The 27441-nt window shown below is 44.8% G+C and overlaps 1 protein-coding gene across 2 annotated transcripts in view; it reads left to right on the top strand.

Annotated features, from left to right (window-relative positions):
• CPXM2 (carboxypeptidase X, M14 family member 2) overlaps positions 1–27441 on the top strand; it is a 134665-nt gene that overhangs the window by 48688 nt on the left and 58536 nt on the right. For both annotated transcript variants that reach the window (XM_061162855.1, XM_061162854.1), the window contains one exon: positions 6727–6866. In XM_061162855.1, the coding sequence (XP_061018838.1) occupies positions 6727–6866 (140 nt within the window). The remainder of the gene's footprint in view (positions 1–6726; positions 6867–27441) is intronic.

Genomic DNA, 27441 nt, shown 5'->3' with positions numbered 1-27441 from the left:
CAGACTTAAATTGAAGAAAGTAGGGAAAACCACTAAACCATTCAGGTATGACCTAAATCAAATCCCTTACGATTATATAGTGGAAGTGACAAATAGATTCAAGGGATTAGATCTGATAGAGCGCCTGAAGAACTATGGATGGAGGTTTGTGACATTGTACAGGAGGCAGCGATCAAGACCATCCCCAAGAAAAAGAAATGCAAAAACCAAAATGCCTGTCTGAGGAGGCCTTACAAATAGCTGTGAAAAGAAAAGAAGCAAACTGCAAAGGAGAAAAGGAAAAATATACCCACTTGAGTGCAGAGTTCCAAAGAATAGCAAGGAGAGATAAGAAACTCTTCCTTGGTGATTAGTGCAAAGAAATAGAGGAAAACAATAAAATGGGAAAGACTAGAGATCTCTTCAAGAAAATTAGAGATACCAAGGGAACATTTCATGCAAAGATGGAGACAATAAAGGACAGAAATGATATGGACCTAACAGAAGCAGAAGATATTAAGAAGAGGTGGCAAGAATACACAGAAGAACTATACAAAAAAGATTTTCATGACCCAGATAATCACGATGGTGTGATCACTCACCTAGAGCCAGACATCCTAGAATGTAAAATCAAGTGGGCCTTAGGAAGCATCACTATGAACAAAGCTAGTGGAGGTGATGGAATTCCAGATGAGCTATTTCAATCCTGAAAGATGATGCTGTGAAAGTGCTGCACTCAATATGCCAGCAATTTGGAAAACTCAGCAGTCACCTCAGGACTGGAAAAGGTCAGTTTTCGTTCCAACCCCAAAGAAAGGCAATGCCAAAAAATGTTCAAATTACCTCACAATTGCACTCATCTCACATGCTAGCAAAGTAATGCTCAAAATTCTCCAAGCCAGGCTTCAACAGTACGTGAACCGTGAACTTCCAGATATTCAAGCTGGATTTAGAAAAGGCAGAGGAACCAGAGATCAAATTGCCAACATCCATTGGATCATCGAAAAAACAAGAGAGTTCCAAAAAAAACATCTACTTTATTGACTATGCCAAAGCCTTCGACTGTGTGAATCACAACAAACTATGGAAAATTCTTCAAGAGATTGGCATACCAGACCACCTGACCTGCCTCCTGAGAAATCAGTATGGAGGTCAAGAAGCAACAGTTAGAACTGGACATGGAGCAACAGACTAGTTCCAAATTGGGAAAGGAGTACATCAAGGCTATATATTGTCACCCTATTTATTTAACTTATATGCAGAATACATCATGAGAAATGCTGGGCTGGAAGAAACACAAGCTGGAATGAAGATTGCCAGGGAAAATATCAATAACCTCAGATATGCAGATAACACCACCCTCATGGCAGAAAGCAAAGAAGAACTAAAGAGCTTCTTGATGAACGTGAAAGAGGAGAGTGAAAAAGTTGGCTTAAAACTCAGCATTCAGAAAACTAAGATCATGGCATCTGGTCCCATCACTTCATGGCAAATAGATGAGGAAACAATGGAAACAGTGACAGTGATTTTTTTGGGCTCCAGAATCACTGCAGATGGTGACTGCAATCATGAAATTAAAAGATGCTTTCTCCTTAGAAGAAAACCTGTGACCAACCTAGACAGCATATTAAAAAGCAGAGACATTACTTTGCCAACAAAGGTCCATCTAGTCAAAGCTATGGTTTTTCCAGTAGTCATGTATGGATGTGAGAGTTGGACTATGAAGAAAGCTAAGTGCCGAAGAATTGATGCTTTTGTTTTTTGTTTTTATTTTTTTTATTTTTATTTTTTTGTCTTTAAAATTCACTTTTTTTTTTTTTTCAGTGGGTTTTGTCATACATTGACATGAATCAGCAATAGATTTACACGTATTCCCCATCCCGATCCCCCCTCCCACCTCCCTCTCCACCTGATTCCTCTGGGTCTTCCCAGTGCACCAGGCCCGAGCACTTGTCTCATGCATCCCACCTGGGGTGGGAGAAGGTGAGGGTGGGATGTTGCGAAAGAACAGCATGTATATTATCTATGGTGAAACAGAATTGATGCTTTTGAACTGCATTGTTGGAGAAGACTCTTGAGAATCCCTTGGACCACAAGGAGATCCAACCAGTCCATCCTAAAGGAAATCAGTCCTGAATATTCATTGGAAGGACTGATTCTGAAGCTGAAACTCCAATACTTTGGTCACCTGATGTGAAGAACTGACTCATTGGAAGAGACCCTGATGCTGGGAAAGATTGAAGTCGTGAGGGGAAGGGGACGACAGAGGACGAGGTGGTTGGATGGCATCACCAACTCGATGGACATGAGTTTGAGTAAACTCTGGGAGTTGGTGGTGAACAGGGAGGCCTGGAGTGCTGAAGTCCATGGGGTTGCAAAGATTTGGACATGACTGAGGGACTGAACTGAACTGAAGGCTAGGGATGTGGGGGGGACGTGAGAATCTAATTTTTTTGATACACATTTTGAAACAATTCCCTGTTTTTAGCCCTCTCTCACTCTTACCTTCCAAGATATCTAAGATCCAGTTTTTGAGCTTTCTTAAATTCTGTGTGGCTCACTTCCCATTGGTGTGCCCCTTGGAAGTTAGCACTTCCTTCTCTTATGGAGTTATTCAAGAGCCCTTCATCTCATTTTTATCTTCATATATTGTGATCTGAGTTTTATAAGCATCTCCTAGTTCTATCAGCGGTCAAAGTTGTGTTTCTTTATCTTGTTTTCTTTGTTTAGGGTAACTTGTAAGAGAAGAACCTGGAAAAACCAACGTATTTACTCCATCATTTTGAAATAGAAAATTCCTGTTTGATTGATCGTAAATGGAGAGTATCAGGGTTTCTCTTTGTTATGGAATTAATAATTTCCCCTTTTGCCTTAAGCAAAATCTTTCATCTATTAGATGTCTTGATAGGGATTTTTAAGGGAAAAAAATGATGCATATAAAAATTGCCTTGAGAAAATTACATTAATTCCTAATTTGTTTGGTACTCTAGTAGAAACAATTATTCTATGTAAGTGGTATTTTGAAGACTAGCTTCCTTAAAGTTTAAGGAATCAAACCTTTCATTTCAACAACTTCTGACTGAAATTTCTGCAAAATTTATGAAGTACTTCTCTGCATCGTTAAACAGAAAAGGATGAATGTTTCTAAGTTTCTCAGACGTGTTACTGATGCCATTTTTGGCACTCTGGTGTAATTTGGTGACATCTCTGAGACCGGTACCCCCTCTTTCATTGAATTCTCCTGGACGCTTGCTTTATAAATTTATAATGGATTTTGCAGAGGTGGCTGTCATGTCCCAAAGAGTCAGCTTCGGGCAGGGCTCTTCAGTCCCCTGACACCTTATTAGCCTTAACTGACTGTCTGGTGTGCTTAGGAAGAGCTGAGATTGGCAGCAGAAGCAGAATATCCAGGCTCGCAAAACCAGGGACAGGAACTGGAATGTCAGATCTCAGACGGTAGGCTTTGGTTGAATGGCATGAGGACAGCTGCTGTGAGCCTGCGTGATCTTGGAGGGGTAAACATTGCGAGCTGTATGGCAGCTCTCTCTTGTCTGCTTAGCCCAGGAGCTGGCACGCTTAAGCTCTGCGTGATCAACGTTTGTGGCTGGGCAGCTCTATGTGGCCGGGGCTGTCCCACCGGTTGTAGGATGTTTTGCAGCATCCCTGTCCTGTCTATCATTGCCAGTTGCACACACTGCCCCCAGTTGTCACAGCCAGACACGGCTGCAAGCATTGCCAGATATCCCATGAGGGGGCGGCGGGTGGGCAGCACGGACTCCTGTTGAGATCTGTAGACAGTGAACCTCCTCTTTTTTCAGGTTTTATAGCTCTCTTCTGGATATTTGATGTTGTACACACTGTGACACCAGTTGACTGGAATAGTGTTGCAATTCCCTGGACTTGCGTAAGATGTGAAATAATTCGTAAAACATCCATATTTTCATGATTTACCAAACATTTATTGTTTTAGATGTACTGATTTGTTGTTGTTGTTTAGTTGCTAAGTTGTGTCTGACTCTTCGAGACCCCATGGACTGTAGCCAGCGACAGGCAGTCCATGGGATTATCTTGGCAAGAGTACTGGAGTGGGTTGCCATTTCCTTCTCCAGGGGATCTTCCCGACCCAGGAATCGAACCGTGTCTCCTGCTTGGCAGGTGGATTCTTTACCACTGAGCCAGCAGGGAAGCCCAGAAGTACTGATAACTAGTGTTAACTGAGTGTTCAGCTCTTTTGGCATCCGTGTTAACCAAGTGCCGGCCCCTGTTGAAAGCACAGTCAGCATCCTAAGGGGGAAATGAGCATCGCTCTCACTTGAACAGATGGGGAAACCGAGGCACAGAGCGTTTAGGCAAGTTGCCTGAACTTGTACAGTATGATGGTTGCAGAGCTGAGATTCACACCCAGCTAGGACTTCAGAGCACAAACTCTTAATCAGCCCGCTATGCAGTGGTTGATCTTGAGATGCTGACACCAGAAGATGCTGTGAGGGGACTTTAGTCCGTCTGCCTATTCTGAGTTCCGGGAAAGCAGGTCTGACTCCATGTTTGTCTACCTTTGTATTGCTACTGCCTGGACTACTACTTGGCAAATAGCAGAGGCAAGGTGAAGGTTAATTTCAATAAATAAATGAAACTGTTCTAAGCACCAGTCTCATGGGTGGTTTACGAGAAAAGAGGAATCGCAACAAAAACTCAGTGTGTTTTATGGTTTCTTGAAAGAAGATGAATTGTGATATTGTAAGTCATTAATGGGTTGCAGGCCTCTTCCTTTGGGGGGATAAGTGCCGTAGATGAAGAAAGGGAGCAATTGTGTAATTATAGCCTTCAGATGGAGTTGGTGATCTCCCTGATGACCGGCAGTCCTGGGAAATGAGACGTTGTACTTAAGAGTCGGCATCGCTTTAACAAACTCACTGAAGTGCAGGTAAAACCAGTCACGCACACTTGCAAAATTTAGCTTTTTTTGGTGGTTCTGGAAGGCAAAATCTGGCAACACCTCTAGGTCCTCATTATAGACACCCTGTGTGCCTTCAGACACAGAGGTGCTGGTTAACTGAGAGCGTGGGTTTCTGGAGAATGTTGACTAGCAGCCGTTTTTTCACCTTCATTTGAGATGGGTGTGCTTTTAGAAGACCGTCTAGTGCTCAGTCGCTCAGTGGTGTCTGACTCACTTTGACCCCATGGATGTAGCCTGCCAGGCTCCTCTGTTCATGGAATTTCCCAGGCGAGAGAAGAAGACCATGGTACATTAGTATTCCAACATTTGCTCTCAAAGCTCTTTCAGGATTGCTCCAGGAGTGGACTGGGAATGCCTACCCTATGTTGGTCCTGCTACAAGGCTTGTGATAGCCAGTGCAGTGCTGGATGAGTCTGTCAATAGGACCCCTTGCCAAGCTGTTCCTCTGCTATAGCTGGGCTCTGGATCTCACATCACTGTTGGCCATTAAAATAAAGCTGACGCAGAATTTGAGCTGAAAAGTGCTCAGAGGTAGGGAAGATAGATGGACTGGCCTGTCATTTTCATCTCTTGAGTATCATTCAGACTTTTTCTCATATGATTATGTACTTGTGAAATAGGCATGGGAAACTGAGGTTAATGCAGAAAGTGTCTTAGTAAATTAGGAAGTTTCCCCTGACTCATTTGCCATTTTTTTTTTTAAAACATCAGGGAGTTGTCTCTTCAAATGGTGATAATACAGGGAAAATTCTAGAGCAGAAATTCACCCACGTTGTAAATTCAAATCAGGAGAATCCCTGGTGGCAAAAGCAGCTGATACTCAGGCCCATCAAATGACTTAAATGCAAATAAGTAAATTTCACTAGATAAACCTAACCTTCAACATCCCGTTCGAATACCACCTCTGCCCTGGGGGCGTTCTGTCCATAGTCTCCCCCAGCTCAAGTTAGCTGTGCTGTCCTTGAAAACTCCCAAAGCAGTTTGTTCCTATTCCTGAAATAACACCTGCCTGTTGTGTTCTCACTTACCTATTTTCATGTCTTTCTTCCTGCCTGGATCTTGAGGTTCCAGGAGGGAACGATTCACCTTTGTGCTCCCAGCATCTGGTGTGTGTAGGCTGGTACGTAGGAGACGATCTGTGTCTATTGGATGAATGAGTAACAGGAGAACTCATTAAATTTCATTTTTCACACTGGGCAAGAGGAGTACTTATCATATTGAAATATTTCCAACTTGTTAATAACAAGCAGCTCATTTTTATGATTTAGAATTAAGAGTTCAGGGCACAGTGACTTTTTTTCTTTATCTACTTCCTCATTCTCTTCTATCCCTCCCACCCACCTTCCTCGAAATGTCACAAAAAAACTTGCCTAAATTTTCTTCGAGTATATTCTGGGTCCTTCTGAAAAATGCCCTCCCCCCCTTTTTTTTTCTTTTTAAAGTGTCTGTGTGTGTGTTCAATCACTCAGTCGTGTCTGACTCTTTACGACCCTATGGACTGTAGCCTGCCAGGCTCCTATGTCCTTGAGATTCCTCCTGGCAAGAATACTGGAGTGGGTTGCCATGTCCCTCTCCATTTTTAAAGTGTAGTTGATTGGCAATGTTGTGTTAGTTTCAGGTGTATGGCAAAGTGATTCAGCTCCATCTTTTCAGGTATAGCTTTTTCAGATTCCTTTCCCTGATAGATTATAGCGAGATGCTGAAAGTAGTCCCCTGTGCTACACGGTAGGTCCTTGTTGGTTGTGTGTTTTATATGTAGTATTGAAGAACACCCCTCTCTTTCTTTTCAGGCGGGTATTAACGAAAATGATTTTTACGACGGGGCGTGGTGCGCGGGGAGGAATGACCTCCATCAGTGGATTGAAGTGGACGCCAGACGACTGACCAAGTTCACGGGTGTCATCACTCAAGGGAGGAACTCTCTCTGGCTGTAAGTATGGCTGGACCCGTGCTTAGGCTCTGGGCTGTGAATCTGGAGTTCTAGGGTTCAGACAGAGTCAGGAAAGTCGCAGAGAAGAATCTGGTAACCGGCAGTAGAAGGGAAGAAAGTTACAGGGAAGATGGGAGGCTGGCCTTGCTGTAGACACCCTGGGAAGGTGCATCTTTTGATCCACAGCTTCCCCAGCACAGGAGCAGAGAGAGGGATGCGCAGGTTAGACTGGGGAGGCAAAGGTCCTCTTTGGCAGGTAGTGGCCTTCTTGGATGTGGGGTGAGTTACTGGCGCCCTGACAGGTGGCTGACAAGTGTTCAGTGCGCCCAAGCAGTGAGCAGCAGGTCGCTGGCTCCACCCACTGTCGTGGGGTAGAAGGAATGAGTCTCCCCGATCCTGGGGAGAAAGAGGAAACACATGCAAGTTCCCGAATAAAGAACTTCTAGAGGAGGAGAATTGAAGGATGAACCAGTGAGAATAAGATGGAATCCCACTGCTCAGAATGGAGCTTGAGATCAAGGCTGGGTCAGTAAGAATAGTAATCCCCAAAGAGGCGGGCCAGAGCCCCTTCCAGTGCTTCATCTCGTGGTACTGTGCTGTGGTCCATCACTTCAGTTGTGTCCAACTCTTTGTGGCCCCCTGGGCTCCTCTGTCCATGGGATTTTCCCAGCAAGAATACTGGAGTGGGTAGCCATGCCCTCCTCCAGGGGATCTTCCTGACCCAGGGATCAAACCTGCCTCTCCAGTGTCTCCTGCATTGCAGGCAGATTCTTTACCCCTGAGCCACCAGGGAAGCCCAGTCTCATGGTGGATATATACAATGGAATACTATTCAGCTTTCAAAAGGAAGGGAATTTGACACACACTAGAATATGGATGAACTTTGAGGACATTATGCTCAAGGCAATAAGCCAGACACAAAAAGACAAAACACTGCATGATGGCACTTCCATGAGGTTCCTAAAGCAGGTAAAGTCATAGAGACAGAAAGGAGAAGGAACAGTGGCTACCAGGGTCTGGAGGGGAGGGGAATGGCCTTATTATCTAATGGGTACAGAGTTGAATTGAGGATGATGAAAAGTTCTGGAGATGGATGGTGGTGATGGTGTCACAGAATTGCACGCTTCCAGATGGTTAAAATGATACATTTTGTGTTATGTATATTTTGCTACAGTAAGCAAAAAAAAAAAAAAAAAAAAATCTATACAAACAAAACAAAACCTTTCACTTCATCCCAGAGCTGTTGGTAGAGACAGAGGCAGGACAGTATCTGTGAGGTTGTTCTGTGGCTCAAATTGTGTCCAGAGCAAACATGCGGAGACTAGGGGCTGGGCGAGAGTCAGGAGGGACTGCAGAGCCTTGGGCGTTTTCTGAATTTAAACAAGAACTTTTTAGTTCCTCTGGCATCTGTCTCTATGCTGAGAAGCCAGGAGCACAAACACCCCACACTTAGACATCAGGAAACTGTGCACCTCGTTAGCCAAGCATCCTCCTGGCCTGCTCGGTCTGCACACCCAAATCCCGTGTCTTGACCCCTTTTGGTTTTATTGATTACTGGTTGGCAACCAGGCTTCCCTGATGGCTCAGCAGGTGAAAAAAATCCCATCTGAGATGCAGGAGACACAGGAGACGCGGGTTCAGTCCCTGGGTCAGGAAGATCCCCTGGAGGAGGAAATGGCAAACCCACTCCAGTATTCTTGCCTGAAAAAATCCCATGGACAGGATCACACAGAATCAGACAAGACTGAGCAAATAAACTGACAGAAAGAGACAGTTGGAGGCCATATAAAATCTATCACTGGTTGATTAGATTAATTTGAACTCCTAGAAAGGTCAACATTGATAAATAAACCAGGATAAGTGAAGGGAACCTGGCATCTGTGCTCACATTTAAATGCCTGTCATTGTCACTGTAAAGGGGACTTTCTTATTAGATGACAGTTGTCAGGCAATGACTCATCCTGTTTTCGTCTGAATCCTTTTTTTATTGTAGAGACAAGACTGTAACCACTAACAACGTTTAAAAACATTACTGGTGATTCCACTGTCCTTAGGCAAACAGAACTTTTCTACATATTTGTAATCATATTACCTATGCGATTATTATTTTTAATTTAAAATGTATCCATAACATGTTCATGTTGTGACTCAGATTTCATAATGATCATTGTTAACAGCCTATAATTTACTCAGCTATGCCTCACTCACCATCTCAATTTTCCACTATCATCTATCATTTTGCAGGAGAGCATTTACATACTTTTTTTTCTTCCTTTGAATTACTTCCTTCAAATAAATTTCTAGAGCAGGGATAATTTGTGCATTTTGACAATGTTGGGTTATGTATTTGTGCTAATTTGTGTATCATTTTATTCACTTTACTTTCCAGTAGCACTTCTGTATGTGTTCATTTCTGCTGATGTTTGCTCTGTGGTGTGTGTTTTGCTCATCAGTGGCTTATTACCATAACAATTGTTTTCACTGTGTAGATTCTTAAAAGGCAAGGAATTTAGAAGGAGCAAAGTCGAATTGCTCAGGGAGAATAGAAACTCAGAAAGAAAGACTGATTTGAGATGATCGGTAGGGATGAGAGAAAGGGCTTTACCTTAATGCTTGGATATTAGCCTGTCTAATCACTATCATTAGAGATGCAGTAGTTGGGTTATTATTGGATCAGAAAGAAAGAGCTGGGTAGGAGTGCCACTCCATTCTATTTCAGCTGGAAACACAAGAGGGTTTGGAGTGAATAAGAAATTACAGTAGAACAATATCTTTCTTTGACTTAGCCCGGGACAGGAACATCTAGAGGGAGGCAAGGGATAGAATTGCTTTCAAGAGTCAGTTTTTTAATGTCTAAATGTATTTCAAGTCAAGGAGAATGAAAAGAAATCCAATGAGTTTCAGTTTATCTTACCTCCTGGAATAGAACTATGCACTACGGAGTGAGGAGGAAATGGTCAAGAGTACATTTTGGTATCTGAGCCCCTTTTCCCAGAGGCAAGAATAATGCTGGAGGCATTGGCTGTATTCTGTTATGAGCAGAAAACTTGCCAACAACAGAAACCACCAAATCCCCAAGTAAAGAAGGCAGTAGTTGTCTTTCTTTCCCTCTCCCAGGCTGTCCTTGAGTTGTTCCCCTGTGGCCATCTATGGCATGATTTTTAATATTTTTGTTTATTGGTTTCCACATTTCTCCCCACTGGTCTATGGACACAATAGAGGCAGTGCTTTGATAGTCTGTGTCTCTGGGACCTGGCCTAGTACCAGGCATCTGGTAGATGCTCAATGAAGGATTCTTAACGAATATTGTAAGGAAGTAACAAATTAGCAAAAAGCCATTCACACCGAATACTGATGCGTTAATCAATTTATGAGTGTAAATGACTGAGAGCAGGCTTAAATTGTAAGGGGAGGGGGGAGGGGATGTGAAAAGTTTAGTTGAGGAGTGACGAGGATTTTCAGAGATGAAGGCATGTAAAACAGCGTGGCTTTGGAATTACAGCATGGCTGACTCTTGCTGGTTGTGAGATTTTTCTTCTTTGAACCTCAATATACTCTTCTATAAAGTGGGTTAACTACTGTGTAGCTCATAAAGATGCGGTGAAAGTTAAATGCACTTATGTTAATGATGTTTCAAAATTACCCAGCATATAGTAAGTGCTCAATAGATGGGGCTTTCTTCCCTTTGCACCTTCTTGGGTTTATCTCAAACAGTGGCTTTCAAGCTTATTTTTAGTCATAGATCTTCCTTCATATAAAGTCTTTCTTGGAAACATTTAGAAAACACAGACAGAACTTCTCCCTTGGTCCAGTGGTAAAGAACGTGCCTGCCAATGCAGGAATCTGGGTTCAGTCCCTGGTCCCGGAAGATCCCACATGCCTCGGGGCAACTAGGCCCATGCACCCCAAGTACTGAAGCCTGAGCACCCTAGAGCCGGTGCTCGGCAATGACAGAAACCACCGCAGTGAGAAGCCTGTGCACCTCAACTAGAGAGTAGCCCCCACTCGGTGCAGCTAGAGAAAGCCTGAGCACAGCGACAAAGACCCAGGGCAGCTTTAAATAAATAAATAAACCAAAAAGGAAAAAAAAATACAGGCAGGTGAGGCTGCTTCCTGTCAATCTGGTAGCGGGGAGCATTGCCTGCCTGGCCCTCCCTTCTCCCCCTCCCAGGTGCATCCTTGGAGGATGTATCTATCCAAGGATCGCTGTGTAACAAGCATGCTACACAGGGAGCCTCTCTGCAGGTTACAATCCTGCCAGCTCCTCCAAACGCTGACTGATCCTTCCTGACTCCAGCCCGGTAACAGGTGGATGTGGATTTCAGACCAAAACAAGCAATGGCAGAGTTGGAGTTAGAGTCTGATTTCTTCGAGTTAAATGGGAAGAACATCTGCTAATCTCAAGAGTGCTGCTAATCTCAAGAGTGCTGCATTTTGGTTGGTGATATTTTAGAAATGGAAGGAAAGTGGGGTGATGGCTCCTTCGGGTTGGCCAAACAGATGTTGTTATTTGTAAATAGTGCCTATCTGATTGTTAGAATGCACAAGCACTTTGGAGGATTAATCAGTTCAGTTCAGTTGCTCAGTCATGTCCGACTCTCTGTGACCCCGTGGACTGTAGCACGCCAGGCATCCCTGTCCATCACCAACTCCTGGAGCTTGGAGTATTAATATCAGAACACTGAATATTTTTCATTCATAAAACTTTTGTGGTTGGTATTTTAACATGGACATCCATCATCTTATTTGTTCCTGACCTCCTCTTTATGTGCTTATGAATTCACTCATCTCTTTAGTGAGCACTCTGAACTGAACACTCTGTACAAGAAGTGGCCTGCCTTCAGGGAGCTCTCAGCCTGGAAGAACCCGATATCTTGGCAGATCCACTAGAACTGGCAGAGTCCACACCGTAGGATGGGAAGAGGGACGCTGTTCTCACACCTGTGATTCAGATGTGAAGGGCAATATAGGAGATGGTGATGCTTAGCCACAATCCGGGACTAGCTCATAACCAAGTTGACGAAAAACTCTATGATTCTAGTTTTAATAATTTTCAAATAATTCATGCTATTTGAAAGTAATAAAACATAATTGTTTCCATGATACTGAATAATTTACATTTTTCACCAATATAAATGATTGTTTCCCATTGTACTGCAGTTTAGTGGAATGTTAGTATGCTAGAAAAGGCCAATTTTTCTTTTGCTGATTTCAGAAAGTATATTAGATGTGTGAGTGTCGCAGTTATAACCAATATGGTGACTGAAAAGTTAATTATTCTGCCTGAGGTGAATAGATGCGTCTAATGACTTGGGCGAAATGCAGGCAATTTAAAATAACCAAATGGTTTAAACTTTAATTATTTCATAAACAGGACAATTCTCATCCTCTCTTGAGAGTCTGTAAATGTGTCCTTAAAGAGAAGCAGCTGTTTGATTGATGGGTTTGTAAGGTGAGGGCTGGGGAAAGTTTGTCTGGTTGGCTGAATTTTTTAAAAGCAGTTCGGCTAATTAAGCAGGATGAATGGCTTATGGCTGAGAACCCAGAGATGGTAGGAAAGATAGCTGCAGCCCGAAGAAGCTGGCTTTCAGTCTATTGGTGCAGAATCTTGGCTGAGATTCTGAATGTGAGCTTCCCCTTCGCGAATTCTGAGGGTGGGGAAAATGAGCAGATGGGGTACCCAAGCCAGATGAAGACAAGGTCAAGGAAAGGCCTGTTGCCTGCTCTTTTCCTGGACACAGCCTGGTCCTGGGAGGGACAGGTGGCCGATGGAGCAGGTGCCCCAGGGGTGCAGGTGGTGCTGAGCGGTGGGGCTGATGGGGGTGCAGAGGCTCAGCTGGAAGGAGGGGGTCCACCCGTCCCGAGAGAGTAGAGTTGGGGAGTTGGGGAGTAAGTGCTGAAGTGGTTCAGAGCCTTCACACCAGAGGGTTTTCTGTACTTGATGAAGTAGGAGGCGGGTCCTCTGCAGACAGTGCGTGAGGCAGATTCAGGGGTTGGAGATTTAAGGACAGGGAGCTTCACTGTCCCATTAGAGAAAGGGCTTGGCTGGCCTCCCGAGCTCAGGGAATTGTAATAGACTCAGCAGTAAAGAGTGTGCCTGACTATACAGGAGACTCAGGAGACATGAGTTCGATCCCTGGGTCGGGAAGATCCCCTAGAGAAGAGAATGGCAACCCTCTCCAGTATTCTTGCTTGGAGAATCCCATGGATGGAGGAGCCTGGTGGGCTATAGCCCATAGGGTTGCAAACACAACCGAGCATGCATGCACTCATGCATTTCCCCAGTGTTAGTCACTCAGATGTGTCTGACTCTTTGTGACCCCATGGACTGTAGCCTGCCAGGCTCTTCTATCCATGGAATTCTCCAGGCAAGAACACTGGAGTGGGTAGCCCATTCCCTTCTCCGGGGGATCTTCCCGACCCAGGGATTGAACCTGGGTCTCCTGCATGGCAGGCAGATTCTTTACCATCTGAACCACCAGGGAAGCCTGCACATACGCATTAGGCACCACTGATGCTTTCTCCACTAGAGGGTGGTGGAGTTGGCGGCAGTGCAGCTGAAGTCCTGGGACCAGGCCATCGCAGGACCCGGTAGGACACAGTGTGTTAGGAGTGAAGGGTTATGAGGTTGAGATCCAGGGCTGGTCAGGAAGGAGCCCAAGCCAGAGGCCCGATTCCCTGGAAGTTAAGATCAAGTTCACAGAGCCCCTGGGGGAGATGAGGTTTCAGAAAAGACATAAACTTGGAAGGGGAGGACACCGACCATCTGGGGACTCCACGGGGGCAGTCGAGGTGATGACTGGAGTCAGGGACGGGGGTTGGAGAGGAGCAGACTTCCGGGAATCTTGAGGTCGCAGGCTTGGCTGCTCAGGGCTGTTCGTGTTGGGAGAATCTCCAGGACGCGCTGGACCCTGTATCAGGAGCGGGGATGGAGAGGCCGCTGAGGAGGCAGCGGGGTCTGTGAGGGAAGGAAAATGAAGGTGAGGAGGGACAGAGGCCAATGCAGAGGCCGCTGGAGGACATTCATCCAGAGACCAAGGAGAGGGATGGAACCTTCCCAACAGCTTCCTTGGCCTGGGGTTCTGCCCAGGGGCTGGACCTCTGGTTTCCACAGTGAGAAGTATTCACCCGGCCCCTCCCTGTTTCTTAAACTTCATCTGGTTTTCCACTCCCGGAGGACTGAGCCTTGGCAGTCTGGGCCCCAGCCCTGCAGCAGCGCGCCAGGGTGCAGAGGGAAGGGGCGCCGGGCTGGGCCTGAAGCCCCTGGAGGCAGGGCTCACGGGGCGGCCACTGCGCTTTGTGAATCACCTGCTCTTCTGCTAGCAAAGAGTCGGACAGAACTTAGCACCGCACACACGGCACATCTTCTCGGGAGAGAGCCCGTGTGTGTTTTCAGGACGTATCCGTTTGCGTCTCCTCCCTCACTGGCAAAATGAAATGTTTGGCACCTGTGGGGGCTGGGAGACAGAAGTTTCCAAACTCCTCTCTAACCTCTTTGAAAACCGCCAGTTTCTGAACTGCTGAGCTTGGCTGAAATGGAGGTTTCGATGAAAACATCTCGAAGCTCAAGGAGAAGGCCATCCTATCTCCACTGGGGCTATGTTCCCACCACGCAGGGAGAGTTATTGGAACTGAAACCTCTCTCTTGTGGCTCAGTGGCTCATACTTGGCTTCCTGGGTGCCAGGTGACTAAGGAATCCCTTCAGAAGGTAAAATCTCTGACAAGGAAACAGCGCTAGAACTCCTTCCTGGAGATGAAGCTTCCACCATGGTTTATTCCAGGGCCCTTGTCCCCTGGCTCTCACTCCCCGGGAGACCCTCTGGGAGGTTTCTGGGTGCACTCACACTTTTTCTCATCTGTTCCTGGTGGCCAGGGTCCCCTTGAGGGGGCACCCTCCCCAGCTGGACTTACATAATGCTCTCACAGGTCTACACCCACAGGGCATGTGCGGACTGACTCCCACTGCCGGTTTGACCTCCTTCCCTTTGCTCTTTCATTTCTAGCACAGGAGCCTCATCTTTGTTCTGCAGATAAGCCAGCATGCGCCTGCCTTAAGGCCTTTGCACCTGCCGTCCCCCCTGCCTGAAGGTACACCCTGCCTGCGCTGCCTCATTCCATCATTCAAAACAGCCTGTCCTGATTCTCCCCTCTTCTGAGGCTGGCCAGCACCCCCCCATCCTAACACAGGGTCTGCCCACCGTTCAGGTCAGTTCAGTTCAGTCGCTCAGTCGTGTCCGACTCTTTGCTACACCATGAACTGCAGCACACCAGGCCTCACTGTCCATCACCAGCTCCCGGAGTTTACTCAAACTCATGTCCATTGAGTCGGTGATGGCATCCAACCATCTCGTCCTCTGTCCTCCCCTTTCCTCCTGCCTTCCATATTTCCCAGCATCAGGGTCTTTTCAAATGAGTCAGCTCTTTCCATCAGGTGGCCAAAGTATTGGAGTTTCAGGTTCAGCATCAGTCCTTCCAATGAACACCCAGGACTGATCTCCTTTAGGATGGACTGGTTGGATCTCCTTGCAGTCCAAGGGACTCTCAAGAGACTTCTCCAATATCACAGTTCAAAAGCATCAATTCTTCAGCACTCAACTTTCTTTATAGGCCACCTCTCACATCCATACATGACCATGGAAAAGGGGCCCACCGTAGGGGCCTCTTTAATGCACAGACCGCCAGAAGAAAATAAGCCACACCCTATGGGGATGCAGCTCCCGTATGCCTTTGGTGTCCCTCCTGTTCAGGTGTCTCGGTGGTCACCTGGTGTAGCCGAGCAGATCAAAGTGCAGATTCTCCAGTGAGACTTGGATTCTAGGCTCCCGACTGCATGGCCTTGGGTATGTTTCTGAGCCTTTCTTTGCTTCAGTTTCTTTATCTGGAAAATGGAGATGATAATAGTGCCTGGCACATAGGATTGCTGTGGGGATTAAATGAGTTACTGTGGGCTTCCCTCGTAGCTCAGTTGGTAAAGAATCCACCTGCAATGCAGGAGACCCCAGCTCCATTCCTCGGTCAGGAGGATCTGCTGGAGAAAGGGATAGGCTACCCACTCCAGTCTTCTTGGGCTTCCCTTGTGGTTCAGCTGGTAAAGAATCTGCCTGCAATGCGGGAGACCTGGGTTTGATCCCTGGGTTGGGAAGATCCCCTGAAGAAGGGAAAGGCTACCCATTCCAGTATTCTGGCTGGAGAATTCCATGGACTATATAGTCCATGGGGTCGCAAAGAGTCACACATGACCAAGCGACTTTCACATCACTTCAGTGTATGTCAGGCTATAAAGACCCTCCTTGGCACATGGTGAGTGCCTGACAAGTGTTTTAGGATCCCTTCCCTTCTCTGGTGGGGGGCTCCTGCTCACACGCTCCCCTCCACCCCAGCCGCCATCCCTCTTTCTCCTCTCTAGTCAGCGCCTTTACTGTCTCTCCTGTCCATGATGGCCCTCGCTCCCTCTGTGTGGTCTTAGGGATGTTAATGTGGGGGGGGGGGGGGGAACCTGAGTGGGTGGGTGTTCCTGGTGGTCTTCTTAGTCTTCCAAGCCTCAAGTTTCCTGGCCGGTGAGAAGAGCTTATTTTGAGCCTTCAGTGAGACGCAGATGGAAAGTCCTGGCACATTCTGGACCCAGCAGATGCTCAAGGAACCATGGCTCCTGTTATTTATGAAGTGGCCTCATGGCACCCCTCCCTGTCTCCGAGCCCCCAGCCCCCCAGCCATCCAGAGTTGAACCTCCAGAGATCCAGTGCCCCTGAGGGTGCCAGGAAAGACTTCAGAACCGAATGAATCCCATCGCAGCTGAGGAGAGCTGGACACTTTGTGAAATTCCTCCTGTGACTCATCTGTATGTTGGTGGACACTTTTGGTCTGCAAGCAGGAAATTCCTTTAAATGAAGCTCCTAGACTGGGGCTGACCTCTCGTGGTGTCTCGGTGACTCTGCCTGGAGGGTCCCTTTCTCGTCCCCATTTTATGGATGAGTAAACTGAGGCTTGGGGAGCTTGTGGACATGCTTGTCCCTTCTGCTGCCTCCTTCCCCTGCTATCACAGTTTTCATCAGGCCTCAGGCCCTGTGAATGGCTCGGGTGTACTTCGTCTGAGCACTTTATCAAGGGACATTGTATGGCTGCCCCTAAGGCTGGCCTAGCTGTCAGACACAACAGGCACCGTGCCTGGGACCTTGTGACCCTTAGGGACTCAGCAAAGGGTTGAACTTCTTTTATAATCTGGAGAAAGTAAATGAACTTTTAGGTCAAAGAAAATGTTTTAATATGTTAATACATTCATCTTTATATCAATACAGTAGGTGGCTCAGATGGTAAAGCATCTCTGCCTGCAATGTGGGAGACGCGGGTCGATCCCTGGGTCAGGAAGATCCCCTGGAGGAGGGCATGGCAGCCCACTCCACTATTCTTGCCTGGAGAATCCCGTGGACAGAGGAGCCTGGCGGGCTACAATCCATGGGGTCGCAAAGATTTGGACATGACTGAGCAACTAACACACACACGCCGTCATAAAATATGATTAAATTATTCCTTTTTTAAAGAGGAAGGGATCTCTTCTTCCTCCATGTTGAAGACCGAGTCCCCAAAACCTTGAATATGTTAGGTTTTTATAGCAAATGGGACTCAAGGTTGCAGCTGGAATCACGGTAACTAATTAGCTGATCTTTAAACAGAGAGATGACCCTGGATTATCTGGGTGGGCCCAATGTGCTCATGAAAGTGAAAATGAAAGTCACTCTGTCATGTCTGACTCTTTGCAACCCCATGGACTATACAGCCCAAGGAATTCTTCAGGCCAGAATACTGGAGTGGGTAGCCTTTCCCTTCTCCAGGGGATCTGCCCAACCCAAGGACCAAACCCAGGTCTCCTGCATTGCAGGTGGATTCTTTACCAGCTGACCCACAGGGGAAGCCCAAGAATACTGGAGTGGGTAGCCTATCCCTTCTCCAGCAGATCTTTGCGACCCAGGAATCGAACCCGGGTCTCCTGCATTGCAGGCAGATTCTTTACCAACTGAGCTACGAGGGAAGATGACATTTAAGGGTCCTTAAATGTGGGGCAATGAGGGGAAGAGAGAACCAGAGAGCTGGCAGCGTGAGTGAGCAGGACCCCCTGTTGCTTGCTGTGAAGACAGAGGAAGGGGCCATGAACAGGGAGCGTGAGCGGAAGCTGGAAAATGCAGGAAAACAGTCTCTCCTAGAGTTTCCAGAAGAAACGCAGCCCTGCTGAAAACCTCGATTGTAGGACTTCTGACCTCCAGAACCGTAAGCTGATAAATCTGTGCTGTGTAAACCACCGAGCTGGCAGAAAATTACAGTGGTCCTAGAAAACTAATAGATCCACTGGGGCAGAAGTAGCCACAGCCCACGAGAGCCCTCCTGTGCCCTGGCTGCCCCCGGCCCCACGCTGTCTCTGGTGTGAGGCCGTGGTGGAGACCTCCAGCTGCCGACCGTGCCTGCCAGGCAGCGTCATGCTCCACTCCTGATATCACAGCAGAATCGGGGCCAGTCCCCCTCTCTGCGTTCTTTAGGTTTCCTGTGGGCCGTTTCTTTGGTTCCTTTCTTCTCGATCTTTCAAGTGTCTCTTTCAGATTAGGAGGAATTTAAATACCTTTCTTTTTTTCTTTTAGTTCTCTGCAGTGGGACTTAACTAGGAACTACCTCCCTCTTTACCCAAATTTATTGAACTTGGCCCCCAAAGTGGCATTTCCCCACCCCCCTCTTTCCCTGGTAGACAATTTTTACTGGAGGTAATGGAAAATAGATAATATTTCTAAGTTTATAACATTCCCTCCAATGGTCTGGATTCTCAAATAGCCATGGTAACCAGTCTGAAGTGAAAAAAATCTAATAAATCAATGGGCTGGTTTCTCAGTGTCTAACATTTGTCTGCCCTGAGAATGTGGCAGAACCATTTAACTGTGACTGAGGTTCCAGCAGACAGAGGAGGAGAGAGAGAAAGAGAAGAGAGTCAGTATCACTCTCGTTCTTGAGTGTTGGGTGTGCCCATGCTTGCTGTAGACCCCCAGATAAACCTTTTCCTCCCATATTGTTTCTGGAAGTCACAAAGGCAAGGTTAGACCTCTGGGGAATAGTGGTCTTGCCCAGAGTTACAACTGGGCCACAGCCAGGATTTGAGGCTGCTAAGCTCTGTCAAGGAGAAGATGGACAGGAAGAGGAAGCTGCCAGCTTCCAGCAGAAAATTGGCATAAAAACTAGGAGAGAAAAGGGATTTAACAGTGCTTCCCCTACTTGGGATTTGGCCTTCCCTGGTTCAGACGGTAAAGAATCTGCCTGCAATGCAGGAGACCTGGGTTTGATCTCTGGGTTGGGAAGATCCCCTGGAGGAGGGCACAGCAACCCGCTCCAGTATTCTTGCCTGGAGAATCCCATGGACAGAGGAGCCTCATGGGCTACAGTCCATGGGGTCGCAAAGAGTCAGACATGACTGAGCAAGTGATAGTTTCCACAAGAAAGTGGACAATACCCAATGCTGTTCACAATGGAGTGAATTAGTTGATGGATGCTCATTTACCACATCAGAAGATGTGTGCTGAAGCTCTTGGTGGTTGTTTTCAAGGTTTGGGGAGATTCTATCTCTTGTGAGGTGGAGAGAGAAGAATCTGACTTTTTGTTTGTTCAGTTGCTCTCGTGTCCGACTCTTTGTGACCCCATGGACTGCAGCACACCAGGCTTCCCTGTCCTTCACCATCTCCCAGAGCCTGCTCAAACTCATGTCCATTGAGTCAGTGACGCCATCCAGCCATCTCATCCTCTGTCGACCTCTTCTCCTCCTGCCTTCAGTCTTTCCCAGCATCAGGGTCTTTTCTAATGAGTCACTTCTTCACATCAGGTGGCCAGAGTATTTGAGCTTCAGCTTCAGCATCAGTCATTCCAGTGAATAGAATCTGACTAGTAAGAGTTTGCCGTGAAACTCCAGTGTGACAGACCCCCAGTGCGCACCATCAGATCTTACTTACATCCACTTGATATTAGTCCTTCGACTGATTTGAACTACTCAGGCTTTCCCCAGTTATTCTCTTTCTTATCATTTTGCTTAGGGTACCTTCCCAGGTACCAGAATTTTGAACTTTTATATGGTTACCGTAATCATTCTCTTCAGGTTTATGTCATGCTTAGAAAGACCTTGTCCCTTCTGACAATACAGTATAAGTGGTGGTGGTCGAGGTTTAGTTGCTCAGTCGTGTTCGACTCTTTGCGACCCCACAGACTGTAGCCCACCAGGCTCCTCTGTCCATGGGATTCTCCAGGCAAGAATGCTGGAGTGTGTTGCCATTTCCTTCTCCACAGCGTAAGTAATTTCCCCCATATTTTCTTCTAGGATTTTTGGATTGCAAATTTTACATTGACATTTTAAATCGTGTAGAATGGATTTTGATGTAGGTTATACATAATAGATCAGGATCTTTGTACCTTCACATGGCCATTAAGATGTCCCAACATTATTTTCCATATAACCTCCAACTGCTGTGGTCTAAATATTTGTGTTCTCCCCAAATTTAAATCCTCATGCCTGACGTGATGGTATTTATAGGTGGAGCATTTGGTAGATGATTAGGTCTTGCGAGCAGAGCCCTCATGGTTGGGATTAGCGCTCTCATAAAAGAGACCTCCAAAAGGTCCCCAGCCCCTTCGGTCATGTGAGGACGCAACATAAGGTCTGTGACCCAGAAGAGGACCCTCACCTGACCGTGCTGGCCCCCTGGTCTCGGACTTCCAGCACTGTGAAAAATAAACTTTGTTATTTATCACTCCCTAGTTTACGGTGCTGTGTTACAGCAACCTCAAGGGACTAAGACATCAGCTAAAGTGCCCCAACATGATATTCTAAATTCTCGTCTGCTATGGGGTTTGCTTCAGGACTTTTTATTCCGTCTCTTTGCTGTCTCTACGTACCAGTACCACACTGCTGTATCGTTACTATAGCATGTCCTCTTACTGTTCCCTAGATCTAGTTCCTCCTCCTTATTAATCTTTTCAGAATATTTCTGGCTATTCTTGCCATGTTCTTTTTTCATATGAATTTTGCAAGAAGTCCAAATTATCTCCAAAAAGAATTTTGGGTGATGTGTTAGAGGGGAATGCCTTAAGTAATTGTGTTCCCCTCTAACTGGCATCCTTAAGACCAGAGTGTCTTCCTCTTAAATGGCTTTTCCCTTGTGTTCACATATCCCTTTCTAACCCTATGCTGTCCTGTGTTTTTTTAAAACTGTTTTCCCCCCAGTAGTTCTCTGTGTTAATTGCACGGTTAGTTTTGTAAGAAAGGCTGTGTTATTTTCCATTTGGCAAACAATGTATGTGATCCAGGGTCTCTGAATCCTCTCTAGTATTTGGTCTTGTCACTATTTTATTATTTTAGCTATTCTCACAGGTGAGTAGTGACATCGCATCATGGTCTTTCTTCACATTTGTCTAGTAGCTGATGGTGTTGAACATCTTTTCATGTACATATCTGCCGTCTATGTCTTCTTTAATGAAATGTCTCTTTGTATTGTTTGTCTATGTTCTAATTGCTTTGTTCATGTTTTTACTGTGGTGTATTGAGAGTTCTTTATCGTTCTAGATATGTCTTTTGTCAGATATGTGGTTTGCAAATATTTTCTTCTGGTCTGCAGCTTCTCTTTTATCTTCTAAATACTAGCTTTCACACTGGTTTCTTGGAGAAAAAGTTTGTAATTTCAATCAAGTCCAGTTTACTGATTTTTTTCCTTTATGGATTGTGCTTTTGGTGTCATGTCTAAGAACACTTTACTGAAGTCTAGATCCCAAAGATTTTCTCCTTTATTAACTTCTAAAGTTTTGTAGTTTTATGTTTTACATTTAGATGTGATTCATTTTGAATTAATTTTTATATAAAGTGTTAGGTTTAGTGAAGTTTAATGATACATGCTGCAAACTAATGATATATAATTGTGTGTAGGTACATAATAATTGTTCCCGTGTTATTTGCTGAAAAGACTGTCCTTCCACCATGGAACTGCTTTTGCATCTTTGCTAAAGATTGGTCAGTCATATGTGTATGGATTTATTTCTGCGTTCTCTGCTCTGTTGGGCTGCGTTTCCGAGGTGGCGTTAGTGGTAAATGCCAATGCAAGAGACATAAGAGAAGAGGGTTTGATCCCTGGGTTGGGGAGATCCCCTGGAAGAGGGATCTCTATATTCTTGCCCCTCTAATATTCTTGCCTAGAGAATCCTCATGGACAGAGGAGCCTGGAAAGCTACAGTCCATAAGGTGGCAAAGAGTAAGACATGACTTGCATAGATCAATGTGTCTGTCCCTCTACTAATAATTAGTTCAGTCTTGATTACTACACCTATATACTATCATGAAATAGGGTAAATGGATTTTCCCACTTTATTCTTTTTTAAAATTATCTTAGCTATTCTAGTTCCTTTGCCTTCCTGTATTAATGTTAGAATCATCTTGCTTGTATCTGTAAAAGAATCTTGCTGAGATTTGATAGAAATCTCATTAAACTGTGTATCAACTTGGGGAGAATTGACAACTTTACCATGTTGAGTCTTCCACAAATACAGTGTTTTCCCATTTATTTAGATCTTATTTTGTTCTCTTTTATCAGCACTGTATAATTTTTAGCATACAAGTCCTGATACAGGTTTTATTAATTTGCACTTAATAATAAGAATTTCATGAGCAGTTGTGAATAGTATTATTTGCTAATATTTTATTTAGGATTTTTGCATCAATATTCAGATGTGACATTAGGCTACAGTTTCCTTTCTGTGAACAGTTGTTATTGGTTTTTGGTATCAAATCTTCCAAATGAGGGAATATTTCCTTCCTTTTCTATGCTTTGAATACATCTAGACATGAGGTCTCAGGGGAGCTGGTAGGGAGCTCTTTGATGACTGGCCCTCTTTTTGTTATAGCACTCAGGCTGTTCAGATTTTGTCTTTTACATCAGTTTTGATAAATTCTTTTGTCCTAGAAAATTTGTGTTTTCAAATATATTTGTATTTGATCTAGCAAAGCCCAGAATTGTCTTAAGGATTTTTAAACTTTTTTTCTGATTGATTATTATTTTCTCAGTATTTTAAAGTATTTGTGAATTTCTTCTTTTTCTTACTCAATCATTTGCCTATTGTTTCTTTTCTCTTTTTTAAAGAGCAAGCATTCCTTATAATTATTTATTAGTTTGGCTATTTTTCTGTTTTTGAATTCCTTATTTTTTTTTTTAGATTGATTCTTTCCCTTTTTAAGAATTTATTTTATTGTTCTGTTAACTTCCTGAGTTGAACTCTTAGTTCATTTTTCTTTCTTATTTAGTGATATGTTTATAAGTTTGAGAAACTTGTGCTGACTACTGTTTCTGCTTTATCTTGTGGGTTCTGATATAAAATGTTTTTTTATCACTAATTTCTAGACATTCTGCAGTTTCAATTTTGATTTTCTCTTTCATCAAAGATTGTTCAGGAGACTGATTTAAATTCCCTGAGAAAAGAGGATTTGCGATTTTAAATTTTATACATTTCTCATTGTATATGAATATCATCTCTACTTTCTAATTTCATGATGTTTTGAAAGTTTCTTTTGAGACTTAAACTGGAGACAGTTTTTCTCTTAAAGCTCCATGAATGTTTGAATAAAAAGACTATATTTGTTTCCAGACTACAGAACTTTATGTATAGTGGTTAGATTCATATTATTGATTATATTATTTAGTCTCCTTCTTATTAATGATCCACCATGGCCTAGTGACACCTGCTCTCTTTCCTTGTATCTCCAGTAATTTGTTTCATTAATGTTGATGCACAATTGCACTCATCTCATATGCTAGCAAAGCAATGCTCAAAATTCTCCAAGCCAGGTTTCAACAGTAAGTGAACCCTGAACTTCCAGATGTTAAAGCTGGATTTAGAAAAGGCAGAGGAACCAGAGATCAAATTGCCAACATCCTTTGGATCATCAAAAAAGCAATAGAGTGCCAGAAAAACATCTACTTCTGCTTTATTGACTACGCCAAAGCCTTTGATTGTGAGGATCACAACAAACTTTGGAAAATTCTTCAAGAGATAGGAATACCAGACCACCTGAGGTGCCTCCTGAGAAATCTGTATGCAGGTCAAGAAGCAGCAGTTAGAACTGCACATGGAACAACAGACTGGTTCCAAATACAAAAAAAGAGTGCATCAAGGCTATATATTGTCACCCTGCTTATTTAACTTACATGTAGAGTACATCATGTGAAGTGCTGGGCTGGATAAAGCACAAGCTGGAATCAAGCTTGCTGGGAGAAATATCAATAACCTGAATACACAGATAACACCACCCATATGGCAGAAAGCAAAGGAGAACTAAAGAGCCTCTTGATGAAAGTGAAAGAGGAGAGTGAAAAAGTTGGCTTAAAACTCAACATTCAGAAAACTAAGATCATGGCATCTGGTCCCATCACTTCATGGCAAATAGATGGGGAAACAGTGGAAACAGTGAGAGACTTTATTTTGGGGGGCTCCAAAATCACTGCAGATGGTAACTGCAGTCATGAAATTAAAAGACGCTTGCTCCTTGGAAGAAAAGTCATGACCAACCTAGACAACATATTAAAAAGCAGAGACGTTAATTTGCCAACAAAGGTCCATCTAGTCAAAGCTATGGTTTTTCCAGTAGTCATGTATGGATGTGAGAGTTGGACTATAAAGAAAGCTGAGTACCGAAGAATTGATGCTTTTGAACTGTGGTGTTGGAGAAGACTCTTGAGAGTCGCTTGGACTGCAAGGAGATCCAACCAGTCCATCTAAAAGGAAATCAGTCCTGAATATTTATTGGAAGGACTGGTGCTGAAGCTGAAACTCCAATACTTTGGCCACCTGATGTGAAGAACTGACTCTTTGGAAAAGACCTTGATGCTGGGAATGATTGAAGGTGGGAGGAGAAGGGGACAACGGGATGAGATGGTTGGATGGCATCACCCACCTGAGTTGGAGTAAGCTCCGGGAGTTGGTAATGAACAGGGAAGCTTGGCGTGATGCAGTCCATGGGGTCAAAAAGAGTTGGACATGACTGAACGACTGAACTGAATGTTGACGCTGTGGTTTGGTGGATAACTGTTTAATGCCTATTGTGATACGTACCTTTTAGAATCATGTATTGCCATTCTTTGTCTGGTTTAATGCCCTTTTCCCAGTGAATTCAACCTCCAGATTTTTACATTTGCTGTCTCAGCTCTCTCTGTATTTGCATTGGCTGATACTTCTGTGCCCATATGTCTGTTTCAATCCTGCTGAATCATTGTGTGTCTCTTGTGTATATCCACAGAGTTGTGTTTCCTCCGATAGTTAAGTTCTGTAATATAGCTCTAGTGGCTCTCTGGCTGATTACAATTTTATATAATGTTCCAAATATAGTATTTCTCCAGCTATCTGTTAACACCCTGTTATGAACCAATAATTAAATTTATGTAATTCTTCATATCTTATCCTCACCCTCTAACTCCTTCCAATTTTAACTAATTACCTTTCTTAGTGTTTACCTTTACCTATTAAATGTTCCTAAACTCTACTGCCTGATTTGTTACCTTTAATACCTTTTAACCACCCTTCTTCTTCAGCTATTAAAGGCAGGTTAAAGAGAGCCAGGGTACCTGGGTGTGGGTCTCATCCCACCTCTAAGTGAATGGGAAAGCCCCTTATACTCAGTGCCCGGTGGAGGGGAGACAAGGCAGAGGGGAGCATGTGGAGGAGACCATAAGCCTACCAGGGAGAGGCAGGAGAACTTTCCACTTTCCGTCTGACCCGTGGTGAGGGCCGACTTCTTGTGCTTCTGTTTCCTTCTCTAAAACAAGAAGAAAATAGCGCTTACCACATAGTGTTGATTAAACTAATTCACATGGTGAGAGCGGTGTCTGGTCCACAATCAGCATCCGTAGGTGTTCATAGTTACACCGTAATGATCGTGACTACTGGAACTAGACGAAGCTTTATGGTGCAGAGGATGGATCACAGAAGTTGTTCATGTTGATTGCAGCCGAGAGCAGTTAGGAAGCTATGGCACCCTTCTCACCCCGCAGAGCCCTTTCTGTGGTAACCCATCCGCCTGTAAAGACCTCACATTTTGCAAAATTGTACAGTTAATAGAGCTTATTTGGGCTGGCCTCATAAAACCAAAGCAACTTGGAACCAGAACATCACTAAAACCAACAACAATCCTAATAAAAATATCAGCATAGCTAAGGACATGTTGCATCCTGTGTTCAGATACTTAAAAGGCACTACTTTTCACCACAAAGTGGAGTCGCTTGGAAGGGTGGGAGCTGCTTTGTTATGCTCATGGAGACAAGGATACACGGGCCTTATCATCTAAGGGCAAGTAGGGGGGTTTGCAGCTGCAAACTTTGCGAAATGTGAGACCAGAGACGAAGACTCCGGGTGGTTATCTTTTGCATACTCTTTCTGAACAAAGATAGTAAATAACCGTGCATTCAGCACTTCCAAGTCAGAGCACGTGGCCAACCTGAGCAGCGGAAGGTGGGCATCGCACACCATGCTAGAAACTTCCGTGGCCTCTGCCTTCAGTTGAGTGGGTGTGTCTTCCATTTGGTGGCTGTGACTTGGTGGTACAACCATGGACAACGCTAGAAAGCCATCAAGTATGAACCAAGACGACTCAGGCCTTTTATGCATTATTGCTGCCCCCTTTCTAATGAGTATCTTCCATGTACACGCATTGAATATCTGTGTGGAACACATGGTGTGATAGGCCCTCATGAAGACTCCCCAGTGGATTCTCCCCTTTAAGAAATCCATTCCCAATTGTGGTTAAGGCACAAGTTACGTCCAGAATACAAATGCTTTCCCATCATTGTCCTCTACCCAGAAGCTTCTGGTCTTCCTGGAACTTCTGGTAGGTGTCCAAGCATCTCAGCAGAAGTTTCCAAACCATGTTTGGTAGTTTTGATTCGGGAGCAAAGGAGACTTTCACATAGGCAAAGACAGGATTCCTCTGGGTGCCGGGCTTTCTGCGTTGACCCCGCCCCTTCCGGTCAGTCCATCCAATGACAGTCAGCTGAGCGCTGGAGTCCTTGCTGCCCCGTGTCCTTCAGCCCTGGAAGATGTCACGTTTCTTTCTCAGTCACAGCGAAAGGATCTACCTCGTGTTGAGCTGCTTCAGTAGTAAGCACGTTGTATGTGTTAAGTTAGTTCCTTACAGCATCCCCGGCAGTCAGCATTTATCCGCTTATTCTTGCAGAGAACTGCAAAGGCCAGAGGTGGCACGGTCAGTACGTGGCCAAGTGAGTCTGTGAGCCCAGTTCTTGTTTCCAAGGTGCCATCCAGCGTCAAGAATTGTCTTCAGATCTCTCTGCTCCCTCTCCGTGGCTCCAGTTGAGACTGAGGACGTACAGGGCTCCTGTGTGGATTTTGCTTTTATGATACCGCCTCTCCTGCTCTGTAGGATTCTTCTATTTTCCGCGGAGACCTTTCTTACTTGGAGGGGAGAGTTTTCATTCTTCCCTAACTCCCATTCAGGTTGAGAGAAGGTTGAACCCGTGATTTTTCTAAGCATGTTTAAAAGTCAAACTCTTTGCTAAGTTTCAAAGC

The sequence above is a fragment of the Dama dama genome, chromosome 15, assembly GCF_033118175.1.
Source record: "Dama dama isolate Ldn47 chromosome 15, ASM3311817v1, whole genome shotgun sequence".
NCBI lineage: Eukaryota > Metazoa > Chordata > Mammalia > Artiodactyla > Cervidae > Dama > Dama dama.
Note: the sequence above shows the minus strand (reverse complement) of the source record. Positions and strands in the feature narration are given on the sequence as shown.